We start from the raw sequence: 24,518 nt of genomic DNA, 5'->3' as shown, positions 1-24,518 counted from the left end.
CAGGACTTCTGTACCTTTAATTGCCCTGCTCTCTTTTGAGTCTGGAAACCTTATAGAGAAACCAGCAGACCCTTTGCTTGGAAATTAAACAAAGGTTTCTCTTTAAGGTTTCCAGACTCAAAAGAGAGCAGGCCAATTAAAGGCACAGAAGTCCTCTCCACTATTGAGTCTGGCAACCCAGTGTTCAGTTATGTTTATTTGACTTACAGCATACAAAGAAAGCTAGAAATTGCACATGGAAGCTTAAGCCCTTGCTCTGAGGCACAAATATGTCTTTTTTTAGACATGGGCTTACAGTTGGAGAGGACTCTTTACTTCCATATCTAATAAATGGTAGTCACTGATTGTGAGTAGTCTCTCCTCTGCAAAGACCAGGGGTCCCCAAACTACGGCCCCCGGGCCGGATGCGGCCCAATCGGCCTTCCAATCCGGCCCGCAACGACCCCCGCCGCCCGCTGCCGCCGCCCGCTCTCACGGCGCGCGGCACAGCGACGATCTAAAAAATCGGCAAAAAATCGCCGAAAATCCTTTGTGCGCATGCGTATGGGCCTCTCCCGACCCGGAAGAGGTCATTTCTGGTGCACTTCCGGGTCGGGGGAGGCCCATACGCATGCGCACAAGCGATTTTCGGCGATTTTCCCCCCGCCCGTGTGCGTGTGCGCATGCGCACGGGCGCGCACTCCCCCGCCCTCCGGCCCGCTGCGCGCGCACTCCCCTGCCCTCCGGCCCGCCGCGCGGTAAGTCTGGGGACCCCTGGCAAAGACTGTGGTGCAGAGTTACTTTTTCAGACAGCTATCTGCCATATTCCAGCTGTCCAGCCTAGGAATGCGTCTAATTGTGCATGCAGAGGCAACCTTACTTACACACACACACACCCTACCTTTCATTTCCTACACTGGATCAAGCCCCTGAGCTGCTGTGTTACTCATGAACTAACGACTAGCCACACTTTTACAAAACATACGTTTTTTTTATTAGAGAGAGGAAGGTTTTTGGGAAGAGAATGTTTGGAGACTTTTATATAACAGTAACTTAAGACAAAAAGTAAGGTGTGGTTTAACACTAGATTCAGAAGGCATTTTTTCCCTGTTCTCTTTTAAACATTTCAACTTTTACCTGGTGATGACAGAAAGGCAAGTCACCTATAACAGTTATCAAAGTTTCTCCTAGTTTAACTAATTATAGGGTGGACATTAAACTCCAGTGCTGAGTACATTTCTTTTTCCAAACTAGCTGAGAAGAATATATATTGAGAGGTAACAGCTTCTGTCAAATAAATTAGAAAATAGAACTCTGAGGGACATAATTAGTAGGCAAATCTTTTATAGGAAAATGTTTTTTTTTAAAAAAATGTATTTCATAGGAAAAGTTTTAACTCAGAAGTATAAAAAAACCTTTCAAACCAAAAGCAAAAAGAGTCAAATTCTCCTTTATTAGGGACCACTGACAAGCAAAGCATCCATGTACAACAGAATGCAAATAATTTAAATTGTGTATGGTTATGGGGAATACAGCAAATGTCTTTTTTAAGGTCGCCTCTTCTGTAATCAAGTGCGCAAATGTGAAAAAGTCAACACAACATTTCTAAAGACATTCCCAGATTTTATTTTACATGGACAACACAGAGAAGCCAGGCTTGAGAAAGAATTACAGCTAAAGAGGCCTCAGTCCAATTCCTAAGAGCAAGAACCTGATCGGAAACCAGAGGGGTCAACACTGCTGCACACTTGCAGGTTCCCAAACTTTGAGACCCTCGCAGAGCCCTGCTGAGAAGAGAAATAATAAGATGCAAAGTCACTTTGTTTAGGCACAATCCATGAGCAGTGCATTTAGGCACTATAGGAAGCATTAATCATAGGAAACTGTAATTTTTGTTATCAGTCCAACACTAATCAAAAGGGAAACCTGTCACTAGCACTGACCTGTGAAACGTCCCAATTATACTCTTTGGAAATGACAGGAGCACTTAACTTCCTCACTGAGTAAATGACGACAATCAATCACGTTTGAATAACAATGAGCCACGGAGCTGAAAATTATTTTTTGTATAGAATCTACCCAGGAATTTATGAAAGGTGAAAAGCAACCCAAGGTTTTAGGGCCATTATAGCTTTCAGCTAGTGCAGTGCATATCAAACACTAAACAGAATTTATGTGTTTTAATTTTCTAAAAGGTAGATGTGGACTTGGTGCTACAATGCATAACATATAATGCCAGGTTTTAAATATGAGGGTCATTTTCATAAAATATTATGCTTATTGTCTGCACCCTTGAATTCACTGAGGAATTTATTAAATTCATATTTCCACTAAAAAATATTTAACTGCTTAGCTAACTATGAGAAATTAAGCCTCAGCTCCTAGATAGGAAAAGATTCGGTTTTTGTATCATTTTAAAACAAGTCACATTTTTCTCCATTTGCAAGTAAGCAAAGGTAAGTGCTTAAAAGAGGCATGTAAAAGGAGGTGGTAATGAACAAAGCTACTTTACTATTTGTTTGCAGTACCGAGTTCCCTTTCTTTACATAAAAATCTGCTTATTGATGCAAAACCCTGTACCGTGTAGCCAGGAAAACCTTATGCCTAGGATTCCACCCCTGAGCAGCAGGTTTGTGCCAACAAACACTCATAGGGCTGCAGTTTCCCTCTGCTAACTCACTGTACTGTACAGCCAGCCCAGCACTCAGTTCTGACTCTCTCAACCAAAAGCACACACTTGGCAGCCACCCATGAGGGCCAGTAAGTCCTTAGCAATAGTGCCTTAAAAAGACCCCCAAATCCATTAAGAAGCACTAAGTAATGAACTAAGTAAAGCTCACACTCCATCCAGCTAAGATGAATAAGCAGGATTTAACTGGTGCATTTAACTAGACAGCATCTTAAAAAGCAGAGACATCACCTTGCCGACAAAGGTCCGTATAGTTAAAGCTGTGGTTTCCCCAGTAGTGATGTATGGAAGTGAGAGCTGGACCATAAAGAAGGCTGATCGCCGAAGAATTGATGCTTTTGAATTATGGTGCTGGAGGAGACTCTTGAGAGTCCCATGGACTGCAAGAAGATCAAACCTATCCATTCTTAAGGAAATCAGCCCTGAGTACTCACTGGAAGGACAGATCGTGAAGCTGAGGCTCCAATACTTTGGCCACCTCATGAGAAGAGAAGAATCCTTGGAAAAGGAGGACGAGATGGTTGGACAGTGTTCTCGAAGCTACCAACATGAGTTTGACCAAACTGCAGGAGGCAGTGCAAGACAGGAGTGCCTGGCGTGCTATGGTCCATGGGGTCACGAAGAGTCGGACATGACTAAACAACAACAACAACAACAACAATTGGTGCATCCCTTGCAGTACAAACATGGCTGAAGCTCACCCAATGCACATCAGAATCCACAGCCAGGTGTCAATTCTGCCAATCCACACAGCATTCTTTTCAAGAGGAAGTGCACCCCCCACCTTGGGGCAACTAGTTAACACATAAACGCCTTTTTAAGAGCAACTACTATTGTGGAGCACTGGGACAGTCACTTTAAAATGCCCCTTTCGTACATTTACTATCAAACATAAACCAATAAAAAGGATGGTTCAGGTAACACTCATTTAGTTTCAAACTATTATGCTTGCTAGTATAAGGTTCAATCTGGCCACTTGCATTTTTTTCAGCTTTTACAAACAACTCTGTTTTACAAACCCCTCCTGAGGATGGAAAGCAAATCACCACTCATATAGAGACTAAACTGGTTGTTCTCATCCCATTACTGTGTGAACAAAACAAGCGGGGGGGGGGGGGAATCCAATGAAGTAGTTCAGTTAGTGCATGGACTTCTGGCTGTGCAACAGAACTTTCTCTCCCTTTCCTCTGACTCGTCCCAGGTCTGTAAATGGATTTGGAGAGGGCCTGGTGGCAGGTGGTAGAAGAGAGAGAAATTTCCATGGCACAGTCAGAACTCCTTGCACTAATGGAACTGCTTTGTCGAATACCCTTTATAATTTTTAGTGGAGAGCTATTTAAATATAAAATACATTTCCCCTATATATTTAAGCAACATTTATTTTCCAATATCCACAACCTAGCTCAAACCTTACTGTTTTCTGCTAATCAAGCTTCAGGGTTTTTTTTTTTAGCCCACCAACTTATTGTATCCTCCTTTGGAATCTTGTAATATTCCCCCAAATGTTAGTATAATCTCATTATGTGTTCCTCCCACTGAATAACCAGGCACCTCCTGCAATTATTTCCTGTGATCTTCCGCCACCACCAATGGCAGCTGGTGCTACTGGGGGACATGGCCAATGAGAGGTGGCAGGGCCGTGGCCAAGCTCTTCTGGTTTTCTCCCCATCCTCCTTTGCAAAGATACTGTGGACATAACATTGCAGTTTTACAAACAGCAGTTAGCTGAACTTTGCTTCAGAAGGGGTCTCCGATGCCACAATTTTTCAACATGGGTTCATGCCACAGCAACTGCACATTGCTCAGAAGTAAGCCACACTGAATTCAATGGGGACTGCTCATAAGTATGCAAAAGATTGCAGCCTGAATTGGTTAATAATAAATTTCCAGACTTATTATTACGCCCCTTCCCTAGCTTATTAACTTTTTCCATAAAGTGAAATAAAGTGGAGAGGTATTAAGTAGACTAGAACCTGGAACACCACGATTAAAATCAGCTATGCCCCCGAGCACAGCTGAAACCAACCACCCCCTGATGGCAAACAGTGTCTCCCTCCCTTCCTGGTTCTTCCTCCGAAAACAGCTCCCTCATGAAGGGAATAGGGCAGGCATAGGCCACCTTGGCTCTCCAGATGTTTTGGAACTACAACTCCCATGATCCCTGACCATTGGCGCCTTAGCTAGGGATCATGGGAGTTGTAGTTCCAAAACATCTGGAGAGCCAAGGTTGCCTATGCCTGGACTAGGGTGAGAGGGTTGCCTATGAGCAATCTTTTGATCAATGTGCAGTGGCCATATTGCCAGATATACTGCATTTCTGTATTCACTTTTCTTTCTACTGCAATTAACTGTGCTTCTGGAGCCGGCTCTTGAAAAAATTGTATTATACAAGCAAAAGCAATGGCCAAGAATTCAGATATGGTGAGGTGCGTGTGTATATAACAAGAAGCTACAGCTAATTGTTCACTGCATCTGGGATCATTAACATTTTGTTGCCAGATTTCTTGTTCTGCCTTTCTGAACACTTTTCATTCCTTTTCCCCAGCCTAAGAAATATCTTTCTTTCAGGGATGGCTATGTGGCAGGCTTGGATTTTCTTCCTCTAACATGATGTAAGGCCTCCTCAGATAAGTGAACTCTAAACTTCATTTGTCTTTCAGCAGGCTTGATGACTATGCATTTAAAAACCCATTTTATCTTATAAACTAAAAATTAAATGTACTCAGCTGTGATGGTCATCATTGCATCTGCTATTTATATGCTAATACCCTCACTGGAAGATCTTGCAAATTATTCCACCTACCAATATTTCATGTGCATCTACTCACAGTCAACTAAATATTTTTCCAAGAGGAGAGGGGAATTTTTTTTGCCAAGAAATTAATACTTACTGCAGTGGAACCAATTTATATGGGCAACTTTATGTGAATGCATTTTGAATTCAGCCATGATGTAAAATATAGTCAAGTCATCTTAAATGAAGGAAAACTACAATTTGTGTAACCAAATCACGTAGTGTTCATTAGCAGAGTATAAAAGCCTTTTGAAATGACTGACAATATAGGGCGAAACAAGGTACCTTACTGGAAATGAGATTTTTACAACTTCTACACCTGTTAAATCATAAATGTAAATGTCACATTAACCAATCTGTAAACAATTTGCTTTTCTCTTTCTTAAAACTGCAGTAAAACACTGGGCTAGGAATTCACTGTGAATTCAGAATACTACTTATTGTATTTGTATGTTGCTGTTCTCGTAGAAAATTCAAAGATTGCTCTCTTAGAGAGCTGTTTATCTGCACAGGCAACCCCCAATTTCCACCTGGGTTGCATCCCAGGTCGTTGCGCACAATAGCAAAACACCCATAAGCTGGTTACACCTCCTTTTCCGGCCACTTCCAAGTTGCTGCGATGCAAACGTGCGCAGTCGTGCACCAATTGGAGGCGCATGTATCTGTTGTTGCCTGTAGCATATATCAGCAATGTATGGAGAAGGGTGGTGATGGTGGCAGAACTTCCAGGTAGGCTTTATGGTACTAGAGTTTGTTCCTCTTGATGGACAATCAGTGACTGACCATTACAGTGATACCTCCGGTTGCGGATGGGACTCGTTCCGGAGGTCCGGCCGGATCCCGAGGTTTTTGCAACCGAAGAGACTGCTTCTGCAGATGCGTACACAGTGGTAGAACGCTTCTGCACATGCGCAGAAGTGGCCTACTGCTTCTGCACATGCGCAGAAGCGGTAAAAACCCAGAAATATACTTCCTGGCTTACCACTTACATATCCCAAAGTTTACATAACCAGAGGGATACGTAAGCAGAGGTACGACAGTATTTCCCTTTCCTTCCCTATTAAGCCTATTAAGTAGCTCCAAATTTCTCCAACCAGATCCTGCTGGGAACAATTTTATTGCTTACGGAGATATAGGAGTATTGTATACACCGCCTTGCTTGAACACAAAGCACTAGAAAGTATTATTCCTCCTCCTCCTTTTTGCTATGAGTTAGTTCTGTGGTGGGGTGCTAATTTTTATCAAACAACAAAATATACCTTTCTTGATCATCCATGTAACCAGGAAAAATGAGGTTGTATCCAATTAAGTTTTACTCAAGAGTTGGCCCACTGAAAATAATGAACCTAAATCTGTCATGCCCATTAATTTCAATAGGTCTATTTTGAGTAGGACTAGCATGGAAGAGAGTAGGACTAGCATCTTGAGTAGGACTAGCATCTTGAGAGTCCCATGGACTGCAAGAAGATCAAACCTATCCATTCTTAAGGAAATCAGCCCTGAGTGCTCACTGGAAGGACAGATCCTGAAGCTGAGGCTCCAATACTTTGGCCACCTCATGAGAAGAGAAGAATCCTTGGAAAAGACCCTGATGTTGGGAAAGATTAAGGGCACTAGGAGAAGGGGACGGCAGAGGACGAGATGGTTGGACAGTGTTCTCAAAGCTACCAACATGAGTTTGACCAAACTGCGGGAGGCAGTGCAGGAGTGTCTGGCGTGCTATGGTCCATGGGGTCACGAAGAGTCGGACACGACTAAACGACTAAACAACAGCATGGAAGACCGGGCACGATCCAGCAAAAAGTGACCAACCTATACACATGTTGAGATGATTTAAGCAATATCCTGAAATTTTATTTCACACAAATGTTGCTTCACCTATTTCCCTAGGCATAAGTGTTTTGATATGGCAAGCTTTAATTACCAACAACATCGTTTAAGTCAGAACAAGAAAACTGCCCAGAAGGGGAATGCAGGCAAGTTTGGTTTTGAGATCTGAGCTAGAAGGAGGATGGGGTTGTTGTGACCTCTATAATGTACTTTAAATTATTCCCATAGTCAACCCCTGCCGTTCACTCCTATGAGAAAAGTGTAGCAATTGAGGACACCACTGTAATAGGCAAGATCTCTCCCCTCATCTCTAACAGGGAAAGAAGAGTGGTCTCTACTGAGAACATACCTGGAGCTCTTTCTTTAATCTATTCATCACAGAGACCAGCATCTTGCTAATTTTCTTTAAAAGTAGGCAGCAGTGGGAGTCATCTGCTGTAGAAGACAGCTAGGGCTATGATCTGCACCCGGAATATTAGTTCCCTAAAATGGACCACGAAGTTGAGCAGTGTAATGGGGTACTGTGCTGCACACTAACTTCTCCCATCTACCCAACTTGATTCAGGTTGCCCAAGATGGCAACTCCTCCCTGGGCCAACACTCTCCCCAGGTGAAGAAAACCACCTGTAGCCAAAAGAAAAAGGAAGGGGGAGGGCAGTCAAAATGAACCCGTTTCCTTCACAGAGTGAAGGAGGAGCTTCAAGAGACTGTTGGGTAGAGAGAAACAGGTTTCAGCAGAGACCCAAGCAAGGAGGAAAGTCATCAGCCCCAGAAAGCTATGGACTGAGATGGCACCAAGATGCAAGTCTCCCTCCTTTCGGAAAGAGAGCAAGACCACAAGGCAAAAGGGCAGGGGGAGCAAGACTCTAACCTAGGAATGAAGTAACTTCCATTCCTCCCCCTCCCCCCCCCAAATGCTTTATTTTTCTTGCCTTTGCCTACCCTCTAGTGGACACTGCCACAGTAAATCCAAGTTCTTTTACAGCCAAGGCATATTGTTTTTGGATTAAACAGCCTTTGCTTGCCCCTAGAGAATGAGGGAAGACCACCCCTGGCTTGTTTTCCTCTTGCTGCATTATTAAACGCTGTGCACCACTGGCTTAAGAGTCAAACAAAGGAGTCAAGAGCCCACCAGAGCCCCAAAGAGCTGTCTGCTCTGGCCCTTCCTGTGACCTCTGACCCTTCAGAAGTAGCATGCTACAAGAAAAATTGGTGGAGAATGTAAGCAAAACCACATAACCAGTTCATGGAAAGAAAGCTGCAAGGCACACCTAGAACCATCCTCTACCACAAATGCAAATCCACCCACACGACCCAATTATTCACCTATTAAATACAAATCATGACGTGGTACAAGCAGACAAATAATTCTAGTTCACTGATACAACACAGTCAAATCACAGGCCCCAAAGGAAGGTACCCATACATACAGACAATCTTGCCAAGCGCTTAGACAAGCTTTGAAGACAGATGCTTCTTATGAACTACAAACTTGGGCAGAATGCCACCTTCATGCATCTATGTAGCTGTGCCACGCATTCTTCCAAGGAAAAGCTTTTATGGTCAGAACATCTTATACCTCTTTCTAGTATGGATGTAGCCGAGTATTACTTACTAACCAAATACCCCTATGTGACTCAAAGCAGCTACATTCTAGAGTCAGGGTGGCATAATGGCTAGTGTTGGACTAGGACCTGGGAGACCAGGGTTTGAATCCCCACTCAGCCATGAAACTCACCGGGTGACCTTGGGCCATTCACTATCTCTTAGCGTAACCTACCTCGCAGGACTGTTGTAGGAATAAAATGGGGAGAACCACCTTGAGCTCCTTGGAAGACGAGTGGTATATAAATGTAATTAATAATAATAATAATTCCATAGCAAAAATAAAAAGCCTGATCTGCAATCTAGCAAACCAGATTTTAGTAGAATCATTTATTCAAAGCATCTTACAAAAGATAAACAAAAACATCTCTAAAAAGAGTAAATAACAAAGACCATTTTTTCTCTGGGAATTATAATAATGCTATTATTCCTCTGCTGTATCTGCTGTAACATGCTAGTAAGTTACATGGTGCCTTAAGATCCATGCAGTAAAAAAAATATGCTTCGAAATCTGAGACAAATCTTAGAAATCTTAGTTCTATGCATGTTTTGTGTGGGAAGGACTGTAATTTATCCACATGAGTATTACAAAATAAGTGAGGGGTAACTATTAAGGGCTATACTTTTGCCAAATTATTAAGTGACGCAACCTCCTCTCTAATCACCCCTAGACAATCCCCCCTCTATGCAGCATCTACCACAATATATATTTAATTAGGAAAGGAGACAAAAGTTTATTTATGCTGAATCAAAATGCCTTTTAATCTCATTTCCACCCCTGATTGCACTCATTCTTGTACCATCTTATTTCTGACCTGTACTGTACTAAGACTGCCAATATTCCTTACAGCCAGTTTGCACATTACACAGGAGCGGGGAGAAGAGATGTCTCAATGGTTCACCCTCTGCCTTGCTCCACCTTTGCTGGGACTGATGAGGACAGCTGGACCAGCCACACTTGCACTGAAAGCATCTGTGAAATTTAGAGGTCACATTTCATCCCAAGGTCAGAGAAAGAGCTGCCCAAGAACCCAGAAATTCTCATATTACAGCCTGCCTATGTTATGCAGAGAATTCACAGAAAATAGGTGGCACCCCTTTTATCTACTAAACCAACAGCAACCAGTTTGGTCAAATGAACATTAATTGATACCTTGACCAGGGAAAAAGTTGCCATTTCCCCTAAGTTTATACTACATGTGTGTGTGGACATGGAGGAAAAATGTAAAAAATATGCATTTCTTTGCAGATCATTCACATAACACTGAAACATAGTTTAATAAATTATAGGTAATAATCCATGGGTGGAATCCAACATCCCGCTCTACTGAATGTTCCATCTGCATGCATATCAGCTTGGCAGACAAAACAAATCTTCCGCTTCTGCCAATTGGCAGATTAATATTCTACAGTATTTTAAATGAGGCTGTGGGAAGGGGGGGTGTCATTGCTTTGTTTTAATTATTTACTTGTGGTTTTTATGTTGCATTTTATTCTGAGAACCACCCTGAGATCTTTCGATGAAGGGTGGTATATAAATTTAAATAACAACAATTATTATTTCAGGGGGCACAGTCAGCACACGGTGGGGGGGGGAAGGTTCTGCATATGGTTTTTTTTTATGAACCCACCACATGCTTAACATTATGTGTACATCAGGTCAATTCCATGTGACAGCTTCTTAAGTGTGCCTTCATTTGTAAAGTATTCTTCAGCTCTTATTTACAGAATTTGCGGATTATCAATGCTTCACAACACAATTTTTGATAAGAAGATTACTCATAACAATATCCTTCACAAAACTAAAGCAGGGGAAGAGAAATACTGCTATTTTTATTTTAAGCTACAAAAGCAGATTTCTTTTGTGTTTTTAAGCACTGCAAATGAATTAGATGATAAGTGAGCATAACTACTGAGAAATGTAGCACAGGTAAAAATACTAGGCAGTTATGAGATGTTAACACTTTAGCCTTATGAAGATCTTTGGGGAAAGATTCATGCCATACATACAGATAAAAACATTAGTTAAGAACAGCTAGTTTAAGGTACAGTACTGTCTACAAATGAGTGCATTTTCAATTTAAATATTGATGGAAGCTGTAATATTCTATTCACCACAAACACATTCAAATCATGTGGGCAGAAGCTTGCTCCCAGCATGCTGGATGTGCTCCCTCTACTGGCCACCTGAAATCATTTTAGCTACATCTTGAACCTAAAAATATTCAGATAAAAGTTGCATTGTTTTCAACAACAACTACTGCCAAATTAAGTGTGCTCTGAATCACAGCCTTAGAAGCAAAAAATTCCTGTTCCCAGAAAAAGAGAGAGAGAGAAAAAAGCACAATGTAGCTTCGAGGTGGGGGAAGGATTCAAGTCTAATTTAAAACATCTTCAAAAATAAAGCTCTCAACAAATGCTAATATTTATTTTCACTATAAGAGTATATGAATTCAAGTGCTATGCCAGTGTTCACATACAGAATAGAAACTTGAAATCCAGTGCTGGCCTGACCTAATCATCCTTTGAAGAATTTTATTGTGTATAAGTCTGAGGGCCTAGAGCCAACCAAATAAGTTTTGGCGTATGCAGTGCCAATTTAAAAAGATAGGCAAGGTTCAATTCAGACATGTTAATGGATAATGGTTAAGAAAATTTAACCATGGCTTAGTATAGGGCCCAAATTGACAACTTATAATTATGAGCATCATTTCATCTGCCATGACATTTTTACTGCCCAGAGTGCCTGGGGAGGCCCGGGCAGATGGGCGGGGTATAAGTAATAAATTATTACTATTATTATTATTACTATTACTGAGACCTTTGCAAATCCTGAACTTAGTGCTCTGTTTACAGCATATGGACTTGTCAACTGTGTTCTTAGAAAGATCTCTGTGGCATCACTGTATGGGCAAACTCATGGCAAGAATCATCTACCTTCCCATGCATTCTGTTTTCACCACTGTCATAACTGCATCCCTTCATTCTGCTCTTTCCAAGTGAACAAATGCAGTGGTACCTCGACATCCAAACGATTCGACTTCCGAAGGTTTCGACTTCCGAAGTCGACAACCCCGGAAGTCTTTTTGCTGTGCGCACTGTGCGCAAAGCAGTGCGCACGGTCAGCGCATGCGCAGAAGCGACGCTTCGACAACCGAAGACTTCGACTTACGAAGACGGCCGTGGAACGGATCGTCTTCGTAGGTCGAGGTACCACTGTAGTAGTATTGCCCTGCATGTGAAGAGAGGTTCCTTAGTCGAATTCCCTTTTGCTGGAGACTCAAATGTCTGAACATTTTTGGGTAGATCATAACTTCTTTCATAAGCCAGTAAGAACTTTGCACTTTCTGTTTTCTTAAGAGGCGTTCACACAGTACCTCTCTATGCATATACCATACAGGTGTGGAGAGGGAAGTAGGACTGCCGCTGCTGGCCTCAACGCCCCCAACCACATGTTCAAGATGTAAGCGCATAGGCTCTCCTTTCCTATATCCTGCCTAATCTGTGTTACTCAGAAGTGACTTCAAATTTATTTCAGACATGAAAGACTAGTGTGCCAACTAGGGTGATGACTTTTTTACAACCTCATTTCCCTGTATCATATTTTGATGAGCTTTCATTAAAGATTAGATAAAATCTTACTTTCAAAGAGATTTGATAAAAAAAAACCTCATGCACAAAATGATTTTAAAAAATTTTTATCAGATTTTTTTGACCATTTTTGAAGTCACTGTAAGCAGATATAAAATTGAACTCAAGCTTTAGAGTCACATATATACAACATTATATAGGGTCATCAAACACACAAGGAAGCTTTTTTTCGCTGCAGTAACAGTATTGACGCCGCTAGAGGACGATGTTTTACTACCTCTCCTATAGGTTCTTTTCCCAGCATGTCCGGCAGGGTCTGCTGGCTGAGTTTTGAGGTCCCCAAAAGGGTCTTTTACCTTGCGCAGGTGTGACATTTGTATACCCTATGTTGCTAAGAACACTCCCCATTGTGGAATGTGGTGTTGTGTCCAAATTTGATACGAAATATATATAGAATTGTTAATACAATTTTATGAAATAGTAAAATAGCATACAAAAAAATTAAAAACGGTTTGTGCGTAACCCTTTTAAATATTTCAATGGAATATACCTCATTTTAGTCATTAATAGGCAAATGTTCATCCATCTGTGCTACAGGAAATAATTTTTGAGGGAAAAAAATGAAAAAGTCATCACCCTAGTGCCAACAGCTCCTCAATTTTAGGACCAAGCTCAATTAGATGTACAACGGCTGACCGTAGCCCTCTTTAGGCATTGCGGCCCCTCATATAATGACAGGTAGAGTGTAGGAACAAAAATGTGGAAGCAAAAGTAGAAGTTATTAAAATGTAGTTTTAGTAATCATGGAACATTATTCTTTAAGCATTCACACTATGGGAAAACCTCCACAAAAAAGACTAAACTATACTGCAGGCTTGATGAGGACTAATGCATGGTTGATTTTATTATGTGTGAAACACAGGAGCTTTAGGGGACAAGTGAAATCAGTTACCCCAAGAAAAGCAATTTGTTAACAAGATGAGACCACTTTGATCTTTCTACAGCAATCTCTCACCCCATCTCAGTTGCCACTGTGTTCAGTATATATTGCGTTAAAAGCTTAAATTCAGGTCACGTATTCCTCAAACTATACCAGAAATATTTAACTTAACTCACCATTGTCATCTTCCTGTCTTTAAAGCCAATATTCATTTCCTTACATTTCTCTGTGGCACGCTCCAATTTGTTTTTAAGATCAATGGCTTGTCTTAGATGTCCATCATTTATCCCAGCTCTTGTGAACAGCTAAGAAATAAAAACCGCAACATTAGCTGACTTGGCATTCACATACATGCCAAGGTTTCATGTACATTTGGCATGCCACAGGAATTTGTAATACAGTACAGATATCTCGCAACTCATGCACATTTAATTTGGGTGCATTCAGCTTCACACACCGCTGGTTAATAAGAAGTAAAGGTAGCTGCCACCACCACCACCAAACTCATATTAGGGAAATACGTTTATTAGATCAGATGGTAAATAATGTGGTGGGTAGGATCTGGTTGCTTATAATGTCGTGAACTTAGATGAAGGTATTGGCGGGATGCTGATTAAATGTGCAGACGACTTTTAACTGGGAGGGGTAGCTAATGCTGCAGAAGACAGAACCGGGATTCAGTATGACCTTAACTGATTGGAGAACTGGGCTCAAACTAACAAAATGAATTTCAATAGGGACAAATGTAAGGTTCTGCACTTAGGCAGGAAGAACCAGCTGCAGAAATATAGGATGGGGGACACCTGGCTTGCTGAACATAAGTCAACAGTGTGATGCAGCAGGGGGAAAGCTAATGTTATTCTAGGCTGCATCAACAGAAGTCTAGTGTCCAGGTCAAGGGAAGTAATAGTACCACTCTATTCTGCTGGAGTCCTGTGTCCAGTTCTGGGTGCCACAATTCAAGAAGGATATTGACAAGTTTGAACATGTGCAGAAGAGAGTGGTCAAGATGATAAAGGGTCTGGAAGCTAAGTCTTATGAGGAACGGTCGAGGGAGTTGCTGCAGAAGAGGAGAATGAGATGTGATATAATAGCCACCTTCAAATATCTAAAGTGCTGCAGATGAAAAAGCTTGTTTTCTCCTGCTTCGGAGGCTACAACGCAAACCAATGTCTTCAAGTTACAAGAAATGAGATTCCGGTTAAACATCAGGAAGTACTTTGACAGTAAGAGCTGTTCACCAGTGGAACAGACTCCCACAAGAGGTCGTGGATTCTCCTTCACTGGAGGTTTTTTATGCAGAGGGTAGATGGCCATATGTCATCTATGATCTAGTTGGGATTCCTGTATTGCAGGGGGTTGGACTAAATGACCCTTGAGGTCCCTTCCATCTCTCCAGTTCTGATTCTATGCCAGTCCTCCAACAGTGATTTCCAAAGCAGAAGTATTTTGACATTAAGAATTTCCAGAAAGGAAAGGCTTACCTAAGATTAACTATATTACAAGCATCCTGGAAACAACCCAAACCTTATTCTCTTCAATCAAAACACAACAGAGTAGGTGCCAAGTAACTCTGTTTTACCAACAGTACTTACTTTTCCCAATCCAAAAGAACAAATGACTGGCTAGATTTTCCTGTTGCATCTGATTAAGATCCTAGTACCAAGGATTACAATAAATGTCCATTTTCTGCCTTTACTAGCATTACTGTACTTGTCAGTGAAACTGTAATGCTGACTGCACCATTAAGCAAGCAAGCACACAGAATCTTCTCTCCACTAGGTTAACTTTTTGAATAGAAATTTATGAAAGCTTTTTAAAGCGTGAGATTATGAAAGTTTGGGTTGAAATCAGAGGAGATGGAAATAAAGGAATGTGTGATACCTCCCTCAAATCCTGAACTCCGCTCAGAAATAAAACATCAGTATAAGTTTGCATGGCTCCAAATTCACAAAATACAATGCTAAATGTGCTTTCAATTCAAGAATGCTGAAGTTAGTGCAGAGCCCAGGGGAACTAAAATACCACATGAGCATATTAGCATTTTGACACAGAGAATAAACAAAATACAGAATTTATTTTTATTCTCAATGGAAGAGCTTTCCTCACCTGAATCCAAGACTGTACAGAAGGCATGAATTTGTTTCTGATGAGCTTATAAGCGTCTGTAGCATTATTGATTATAGCCGTATTGTCTTCATTCTCCTGCAATTTCACATCTAGCAGGGGGGAAACAGACAAGGAGCAAAAGCATATCAGATCCACAGAATGTTTTGGTACAGTATTAATTTATTTACTTATTTATTTATTACATTTATATCTCACCTATCCTCTAACCTCAAGGTTAGATACATGGTTCTCTTCTCTTAGCAGCCTCCTACTTAGTAGGTTAGCCTAAAAGGATAGGATATTTCTTCATACAATCTCTCCTCCCACCAATCTGGTTTGATAATTCAGTGGTTGCAACCACAAGAGTTTGGTGAGTAACTAGACACTTAAATAACTATTAGTAATACTAATACATCACCTTCCACACATTTCTCAAGGCAACGTACAAAGTACAGTAAACAACAAAAAACAACAAAGAAAACAGCAGCAGGTATTTTTTTAAAAACCAATACGAAGTAGACACCCATGGCAGAGCCCTATTCTGCTATGACTAGACACTTGAAATAAGGAAAATACTGAAAAACAGTAGGAAAAAAAGGCCGGATGATCTATTAATATATCTTAATTTTAAATCTGTGACTTCCAACCTTTTTTTTCCCCAAGCCCTGCTTGCAAAAATCAACAGTCAAAGGAAAGCAGGCCAGGAGAAATATATGTTCCAGCCAGGAACTGCAACATACTTATAACAGATTCTAAATATTTGGTTATTAGCTGACCAATGAAGACAATCATTTAACCTGTAATGAAAAGCAGTGTATTGTAATTAATTATTATGTTCAACAGAATCCCAATACCTGTGGCTATTTCAAGATTGAGACTAAAAGCAGTGTATTGTAATTAATTATTACGTTCAACAGAATCCCAATACCTGTGGCTATTTCAAGATTGAGACTGTATTTATGAGATCCAAGACCATGGCTCCGAACAAAAGTGGCATAATCATCTTCTCCACTGGCAGCAGCAGAAGTCAATTCAGAATTTAAAGAGTCTTCCACTTCACTATTCAAGTCTTTTTTGTTACCAGCTTTCGGAACCAGAGAGATGGAAGGAAGGTCCTTGCTGCAGCAAGGCTGCTCGTTATCATCAAGGAAATGTGCCTGTTGAGCTGCCCTCTCCAAAGAAGAGCAGGAAACAGTTTTGTCCAGCTCAGTCGTCCTCCGATTGACTGTCTCAGTGTCATTTGCCATAAAGTCAAAGGGATCCGGCATCAGAAGCTGAAAACAATTCTCCATCTCAGTCAGCACAGCTTCGATTTCTTGTGACATATCTGTCAAGTGGTGGTAGTTTTAAAATACTGCCATAGAAATACAGAAATATCATATACACTAAAATAAGTTTAAGATTCAGGTAGGTAGCCGTGTTGGTCTGATGCAGTCGAAATATATATAAAAAAACTGTCCAGCAGCACCTTAGAGACCAACTACGGTAAGTTTGTTCTTGGTATAAGCTTTCGTGTGCAGGCACACTTCTTCAGATACTGAAGAATCTGAAGAAATGCACACAAAAGCTTATACCAAGAACAAACTTAGTTGGTCTCTAAGGTAAGATTACCAGATTTTTTTCAATGAATCCAGGGACACTTCAAACAAACAAACACTACACTTTTGGGATGTTGATGCTGCAGCGATGGCAGTGGCAGAGGGGCGGCCGCTGCCTTGATCTCAAACCGCCACGTTTCCCCTTCCTCCGAGGCGCCTATCTCCTTTCTCCATGAGCCTGGCCAGCCCCTGAGTTGTTGGTTCTTTGGTGGTGGTGGTGGTGGGGAAGTGGTGCACGGTGGGTCAGGCATGGAAGGCGGAGAAGGAGGGCCAAGAGGTGGTGAGGCTTGGGCAGTACAATGCCTCCCTTCCCATTGGAGCAGCCCCAATCCCATTCCTACTTGCGTGTAAGCAGGAGGGGGCAGGGATCCCTCAGCTGGGAAGGGAGGGTTCCCGTTGCCTAACTGAGAGATCCCTGTCCCCTCCTGCTTGCACGCAAGTAGGAGTTGGGAGGCTGCTCCAATAGGCAGCATGAAGCCTCCCTTCACGGCTTAGTTGCTGCGGTCAGGGAAGATGAAGGCAGCCCAGAAGCTGCATCTTAGAGCCCCTGCACCAACATCATATAGGGGCTTCCGAGCAGCTCCTGAAGCCAGCCAGAGCCAACTGCTCCGGGCTGCTGAGACTGCCGCTGCTGCGTTTCCCAGGGACATTAGATGAAATCTGGGGGACATTTCGGGGATGGAACTTGTCCAGGGACTTATTTGCAAATCTGGGGACTGTACCCGGGAAATGGGGACATCTGGTAACCCTACTCTAAGGTGCTACTGGACAATTATTTTATTTTTATATATATATTAAAATAAGTTTGTTCCTACAGAAAAAGTTCCCCATCACTGCAGAGATGGCCAATTAATTTCTGTATACTGCTAAAATTAGCACAAACCTTTCATCTGCCCTCTTTCTCACGTACAAATTACAGACAGCCCCGTTTGCGCGCATTCAATGTGTGAGCAACTGTGTATACGGACATCATGCCAAACCCAGAAGTGACCCAGAAACGTTATAAAGACGTCACTGAAACATCACTAAAAGGGTGGAATAGGGGTGGAGTGAAGCGGGGGCGGGGTGTTTGCAGGCTTTTTTCAATGGGTTTCGATCATACGTGATTTCATTGATGCTTGCAATGCCTCAGAACCCCTGTATTTCAAAACATGCAGAAAGCCCATGAGGGCTGGGGGGGCTGAATAGGCCGCAGCATAGAATCAACTGAATATGGGCCTTTTACAGGGCCGTGCCTTTGGGTAGAATAAATGTTATTTCACATAACAAACGTGGGTAGGGGAGTCAGGGTTGGGACAGGGCAAAATTTTACAGAATACGTGCATTGGGGAAATGATTGTGTGCAAAATGAACGGTTCACAGGGATAAGCTGGGGGGGAGGGTTGGACGGAGGAGAGGAGGGAAATCATAGGGGTAAGTGGGGGGGTTAGGGGGAGGAGAGGGGGAAATCACAGGGATAAGCTGGGGGTGGGGAGAAGAGGGGGCATAATAGGTCATGGATCAGGGCAGAGTTGGGGGATTCACAGGGATGGGGGGGGATCACAGGGATAAGCCAGGGAGGAGTGGGGGAATCACAGGGATACATCATGGATCGGCACAGAGTAGGGGAAATCAGACAAATAACCCACAGCAATGGGTGGCAGGGCCAGCTAGTAATAATATAACTAACTACTTTCATTATTAAAATTACTAGTACAGTTGAACCTCAGAAGTCGAACGCCTTGCGTGACTAACGTTTTGGCTCCCGAACACCACAAACCCGGAAGTGATTGTTCCAGTTTGTGCTTCCTGCAGCCAATCGGAAGCCGCACCTTGGTTCCCAAACATTTTGGAAGTCGAACGGACTCCTGGAACAGATTGCGTTCGACTTCTGAGGTACAAATGTATTGACATCTTCAAATGAAATTAGGACTAATGCACCACCCATTAAGGCACTAAACCCCACTCACCTGCCATTTCCCTCTCAGCTTTTTTGGCTTTTTCCTTGTAAATATTTTCCAACCTTTTTTGTTTCTCTTCATCTCTCTTCCTTTCTGCTAGAGTTCTGGCATTTGTATCTTGAAAATCTACCTACAGAATTGTAGAATATATTTTATTATTTTTGCTGTCAGACAAATTTTATTTGGTGGTCAACATCTGAAAGTAACATTGCACAAAATAATACTTTCAGGTATTTCTAAAACATCTGTTTTTGAGCTAACAATAAAAGCTTCTTCTCAGAAGCTTAGAGCAAATCTAACAGCAAGCATTTACTAGAAGTAGCACAAGGTGATACTAATATAGATTGCGGTCTTTGTGCATGGGAAGGCACACAGATTTTCTTAAGCCGTTCAGGTTTAAGAATACTTACCTTTTTTGTTTCAAATACTTAAACGATGCAAACTTTCAGTAGCAACACACATCTGATGCAGGAAATTAATTTTTCAGTGTCGTCTTTGTTAAATAATAAGTATTTTAGTATTACCAATCAGTCTATGTGCAACAACACTTTAAAGTAATATCATATGGGTCTTTTGTCTACTTATTTATAAAGAAGAATAAGGGTTTTTTTAGTTCACATTTAATATATTCACGTCTGCTAGCAATGAGATAAACATTTCCAACATTTTACTCGTATAAAGCCACTAAGCATTCAATCATGAAAGTGAATATTTCAGTACCTTCTTATTCTGTTTTAGGAAATGGAATCCTAGTGAAAGTTTCTTGTAGGCCTCTCCATATTTCTCATGCCACTCTTGTACAGATTTAATGGCAGCTCTTTTTAGCTTTTGCGCCACTTCAGCTGGTGGGGGGAGTGGCTGATCATAGTCTGTTTCCACTGTGAGCTCCAAGAACTCTTGGAAGTTCGAAATGATTAAAGTCCTAAACTGATGGGAACGGGTGAAGAGTTCGTCCACAACTTGAAATGCTGACAGCCGTATCTCTGCGTGCTCTTGATTCAGCTGTGTCATCAGCAAGTGATAAACATGAGTAATATGCTCATCCGAGGACCTTTGGAAAAGTAACCAGCATGAGTAGCAAGAAAGCAAATACCGTCAACTGTGAAGTTTTTTTATAAAAAATGTAACACCCAGCACAAGAAGAAAACCAGTTCTCCCCAATTGTTACTCCACACTTAACTTATTTCTGAACAAGCATGCACAGGATTGCACCCCCCAATAATAATATAAAGAACAGTGGACAGCCACCATGGAAACATTTGTTTTTAAAAGAAAGATTCCCAGATTTGCTTTTTAACAGATCCTTTTTAAAAGAAAGGTTCCCAAATTTGCTTTTTGCAGCAGCTGGGATTATTTATGGACAAAAATGGAAAGATGAAGAAGATCCCACCAAAGAAGGATGGATAAGTAAAGAGAAGGACTATGTGGAACCCGCAAATTAACAGCTAAAATAAGAGAACTCAACGATGATTGCTTCATGAAAGGACCATTGCTTTTTGGACCATTTAAAGAAATATTACAGTATGATGAATTCGCAAGGAGGGTTTGAACCATAAGCAGCAGAACTGGAGGAGAATTTGTTGTGTTATTGTGATGATAATAAAAGAAGGGAGACAAAGTGCAGTAAAGCGGAGGAATAAAACACACCATGGTAAAATGGGATGGGAAGCGGACAATAAGAAAATAAATGTATTGGAATGATGTAAAGTTTTTGGAAATTTAATAAAAATATATCCCAAAAGGAAAAAATAAGAGGAATGAAAGGTTCCCAAATGAAGATGATGGATGGACTTTGCAGAACTGGCGAAGCTGGCAGGAAAAATCCAAAACCAGCATGATCAACTATTTACTATTCCAAAAGGACTGGAGTAAATTTATACGATATCTGAAAGATTATTGTAAGCAATTATCATCACTAGCACAGGTTGCCTGAAGACTTGTAATGAGGAGTTTTCTACTACCATTCTATATTTATTCAAATTTTGAGTTATTCTGCAATGAGCGCAATTAGAATTGGTTCATTTTGAAAGCCGTGAAACGGGAGGGAAGGAAGTCGATAGGCTCTAAAGAGCCAGAGAAGTAAAAGTGGATAATAATGATGTGAATGTATATTATTAAATAAAAAATAAAATAAATAAGGGGGAGGGGGGATGTCCACATTAAGAGGTCCCTACTTGCACATCTTCTTCAGCTCCTTAAGCTTCGCGGGGTCCAAGCGCGGCTCCCCCGAAGTCGTGAGCTCCTCCACCAGCTGAGGCAGCTTGCCGTCCATTTCTGAAGGGGAAACCCGGCTGTCCGAAGGGACGAGGACGAAGAGAGGGGCGCCTTGCTAAGGAAACGAAGCCGCGGCCCTCCGTTGCCCGAGGGGGCGGGCGTCGCCGGGGCCTCGTCCGGAGGCCATTCCTCCCAAGGCGGCTGTCTGCTTCCCAGAGGGCGGTGGGAGAACCCGGCGGGAAGAGCGCTGGGAAACGCAGGCCTCGGCTGCGGAAGGAGCCGGAGGAAGGCCTCGGCCTCGCCCGCCTGCCCGGTTTGTCAGGCTGCTGGGGCGGTTTCCGTGAGAGGAAGGCGGGGAGGAGTCCGGGCCGCTGCGCCGGGAGGGGAGGGGAAGGGAAGGGAAGGGAAGACGGGAAGGGCTCCCTCCGCCTCCTGTCGATCTGCGGCGGCCTCGCAGCAGCAGGGCGAGCGCCGTCAAGGTGGGCTTCTTCTTCTGCCTTCTGGGCAGGCAGGCTGGCTGGCTTCACTTCAGCTTCGCACGGCTGTTGCTGGGCGGAGATAGTCGGACAACTCGTGTCCCTTTATCGGTAACCTCGAGGCTGGATTACAGCCGCACGTTCTGTGTTTGGGCTGCCCTTGGTGCAGAAATTCAAATTCCAGGAAGTTGGAAGCTATGGTTGATGCCGCCTAATCAATAATTCTGTTGCTAAGGCTGATGCCCCCTAATCAATAATTATCTTGCTAATGCTGATGCCCCACAATCAATAATTATCTTGCTAAGGCTGATGCCCCCTAATCAATAATTCTGTTGCTAAGGCTGATGCCCCCACAATCTGTTGCTAAGGCTGATGCCCCCTAATCAATAATTCTGTTGCTAAGGCTGATGCCCCACAATCATTATCTTGCAAAGGCTGGTGCCCCCTAATCAATAATGATGCAGGCCTTTCAAGTGTCCCTATTTCCCAGGGGCAGTCCCAGATTTGCAGAATCCATCCGTTTCTGATTTGATCCCGGAACGCCCCGCTTTTCCTTAGGACGTCGCTAGTTTCATCAAAGGAAGTTTGGAGGGTATGGTAGGATGTCCCTATTTTCATTGGAGAAATGTTGGAGGGAACATCTATATTCATCAAGGAAATGTCGGAGGGTGTTAACTATGTTGCGCAATGTCATAAATTGTGCTTGCTCTCTACTTAACTCTCCATGCTGCTCCCACACTTTCCCTCAGTCCTTCAGGCCCAAATCCCGATGGGGAAAATGGGGTGCCTGGACCAGCAATGATGCCTCACGTTGTACTGGCCCTATATTGCCTTATCGCATCGCTAGAGGAATCCTCTTGTGTTGACTCATGCTTGTTTGTAGGATAGTTAAACCAGACTTTCTTGTCCTTGATGTTCTCCATTGTGTTAAGACTGCGGCTCCCATGCAAGCTGGGGATGATGGGAATTGTCACCCAACATTTCTGGAGAGCAGCAGCATTGGGAAAGTCTTCACTAAACAGTGGGATATGGGGTTTCCTCTGATGCAGTGGGGAGTGCTAATGACTTGGGACGTGGGGGTTGTAGACACAATTCCTAGCCCATTGTGATCGAAGATGGTTCCAGTATTGAAAAACATCAAAGCAAGTTTTGAAAATAATAATCCTGCTGCACAGATTTTGAAAAGGCACCCTGTGCTCCTTTAGGAGGAAGGGTGGAATATAGATTTAAATAAATTTAAAGGGTAAATCTCGGCAGTGTACAGTGAGGAGCATACAGGTTTTGAGCAGGAATTGGCTGCTAAATTATTCAGTGCATTATCGAAGGCCAATGCTGCTTCCCCTTTAAATGATGCTCATCTGGATTTCAGTGGAATATAAAGCCAGTTCACAAATCTTCACCCACTTTTCCCCACTGCAAATTGGCACTGAGTGGACACAATTTGAAGCAAAGAAGAGCAACCTTGAACCGTCCATTCATCACTTCTTTACAACTACAACACCATGCCACCCAGCCTGTTTTATCCCCAACAAGCATCTCAGGTTCCGAAGTAACCACAGATGTCTTGCAGCATACCTGCCGGGAGAAATTTCAACATGTTAGTGAACGAGTATTGTCTCCTTAATCATGCCACAATTCCAAACTCACAAGAAACTTGAACTTTTAAGTCATTCAGTCTTACGCTGGTGGCAAACAAAAACCTCCCCTGTGCGGCACCAGTATTAAAGATGGTGAATGGCTCCTGTCTCCCAGTTTAACCTACCCCAAATGCATGCCGTGGAACTGAATAGCAGAAACTATTCTGAGAAATAGCTGCTATAATACACTAAGATACATGTTTAATACTTACATGGCACTGAGGTTAACAGCAGACCTTTAACTTGCAGTTTATCCTTATGTTCTAAAATTCCTGACCCTTAAGGCCAAGGAACATAATGTGCCTTCACTAAAATACTTTAATACTTTAAAAAATAGCAAAAACCTCTGAAGGCAGAGTTAGGGAGTCCATAGATAGCCCTCCAGATATTTTTAGACACCAACTCCCATGAACCCTGGGTCAGTTATCAGGGATAATGAGAGCTCTGATCCAGGAGCAGCTGGAGGGCAACAGGTTCCCTCACCTGAAAGTTCTTTGTACATGGTATAGCAAGCTTATGACAGAAATAATGGTGATTAAAAATGGCCTATAACCTTCACAGGTTCGTTCGAAAGCCCTGTTAGTCATTCAGTAGTCTTTCACTCAGAGGGATGTGTCTGTAAAGCTGGGTGTTTTAAAAACAAGAATGTAGCCAACTGTTATCTCTCGATTTGCAGTTTGTTATAACAGATAAATCTAAAGAGATGCAGAGCAATTGAGCTAAGCCAGGCTGCAAGATAAGTGAAATTGTGGGATCTTGCCCCCTTTCACAGCAGATGTACATGGAGCAGTCCCCCTTCTCATTCTGTAAAATATTACACTGCTACAGTCTGTTCACTCCAGCAGCAAATGTTGTTTCCCACTGTGGGGAAACAATGTTTATCTGAGACGCTTCACTGCCAAAGAAACACCAGTTAAGCTACTTGTCCTTAATTAACAGATTAAAACAGGAACTTTAAAATCTTGAAACTTTAAAAGTATTGAAATAATGAATTTTCACCAAAACAGCCGAATGCATAGCATTGTAATACCTGTGACTTCAACCATCTGAATTGCCAAAAAGAAAGATTTCAGCTAAGTTTTGGGTGACCAGCCATTTGTAAACACAAGACTTGGG

At 42.3% G+C, this 24,518-nt stretch overlaps 1 protein-coding gene across 1 annotated transcript in view; it reads right to left on the bottom strand.

Moving 5' to 3' along the window:
* The window catches only part of UVSSA (UV stimulated scaffold protein A), a 51,324-nt gene extending 29,412 nt beyond the window's left edge, over positions 1-21,912 (bottom strand). Inside the window, exons 1-6 of the mRNA XM_035137354.3 lie at positions 21,250-21,912; positions 19,796-20,126; positions 19,085-19,205; positions 16,466-16,864; positions 15,538-15,647; positions 13,605-13,733 (exon numbers count right to left, since the gene is read on the bottom strand). Coding sequence (XP_034993245.3) covers positions 13,605-13,733; positions 15,538-15,647; positions 16,466-16,864; positions 19,085-19,205; positions 19,796-20,126; positions 21,250-21,347 — 1,188 coding nt within the window. The 5' untranslated portion in view covers positions 21,348-21,912. The remainder of the gene's footprint in view (positions 1-13,604; positions 13,734-15,537; positions 15,648-16,465; positions 16,865-19,084; positions 19,206-19,795; positions 20,127-21,249) is intronic.
* Between the last annotated feature and the right edge of the window lie 2,606 nt (positions 21,913-24,518).

Source organism: Zootoca vivipara, chromosome 5, assembly GCF_965207765.1.
Source record: "Zootoca vivipara chromosome 5, rZooViv2.hap1.1, whole genome shotgun sequence".
NCBI lineage: Eukaryota > Metazoa > Chordata > Lepidosauria > Squamata > Lacertidae > Zootoca > Zootoca vivipara.
Note: the sequence above shows the minus strand (reverse complement) of the source record. Positions and strands in the feature narration are given on the sequence as shown.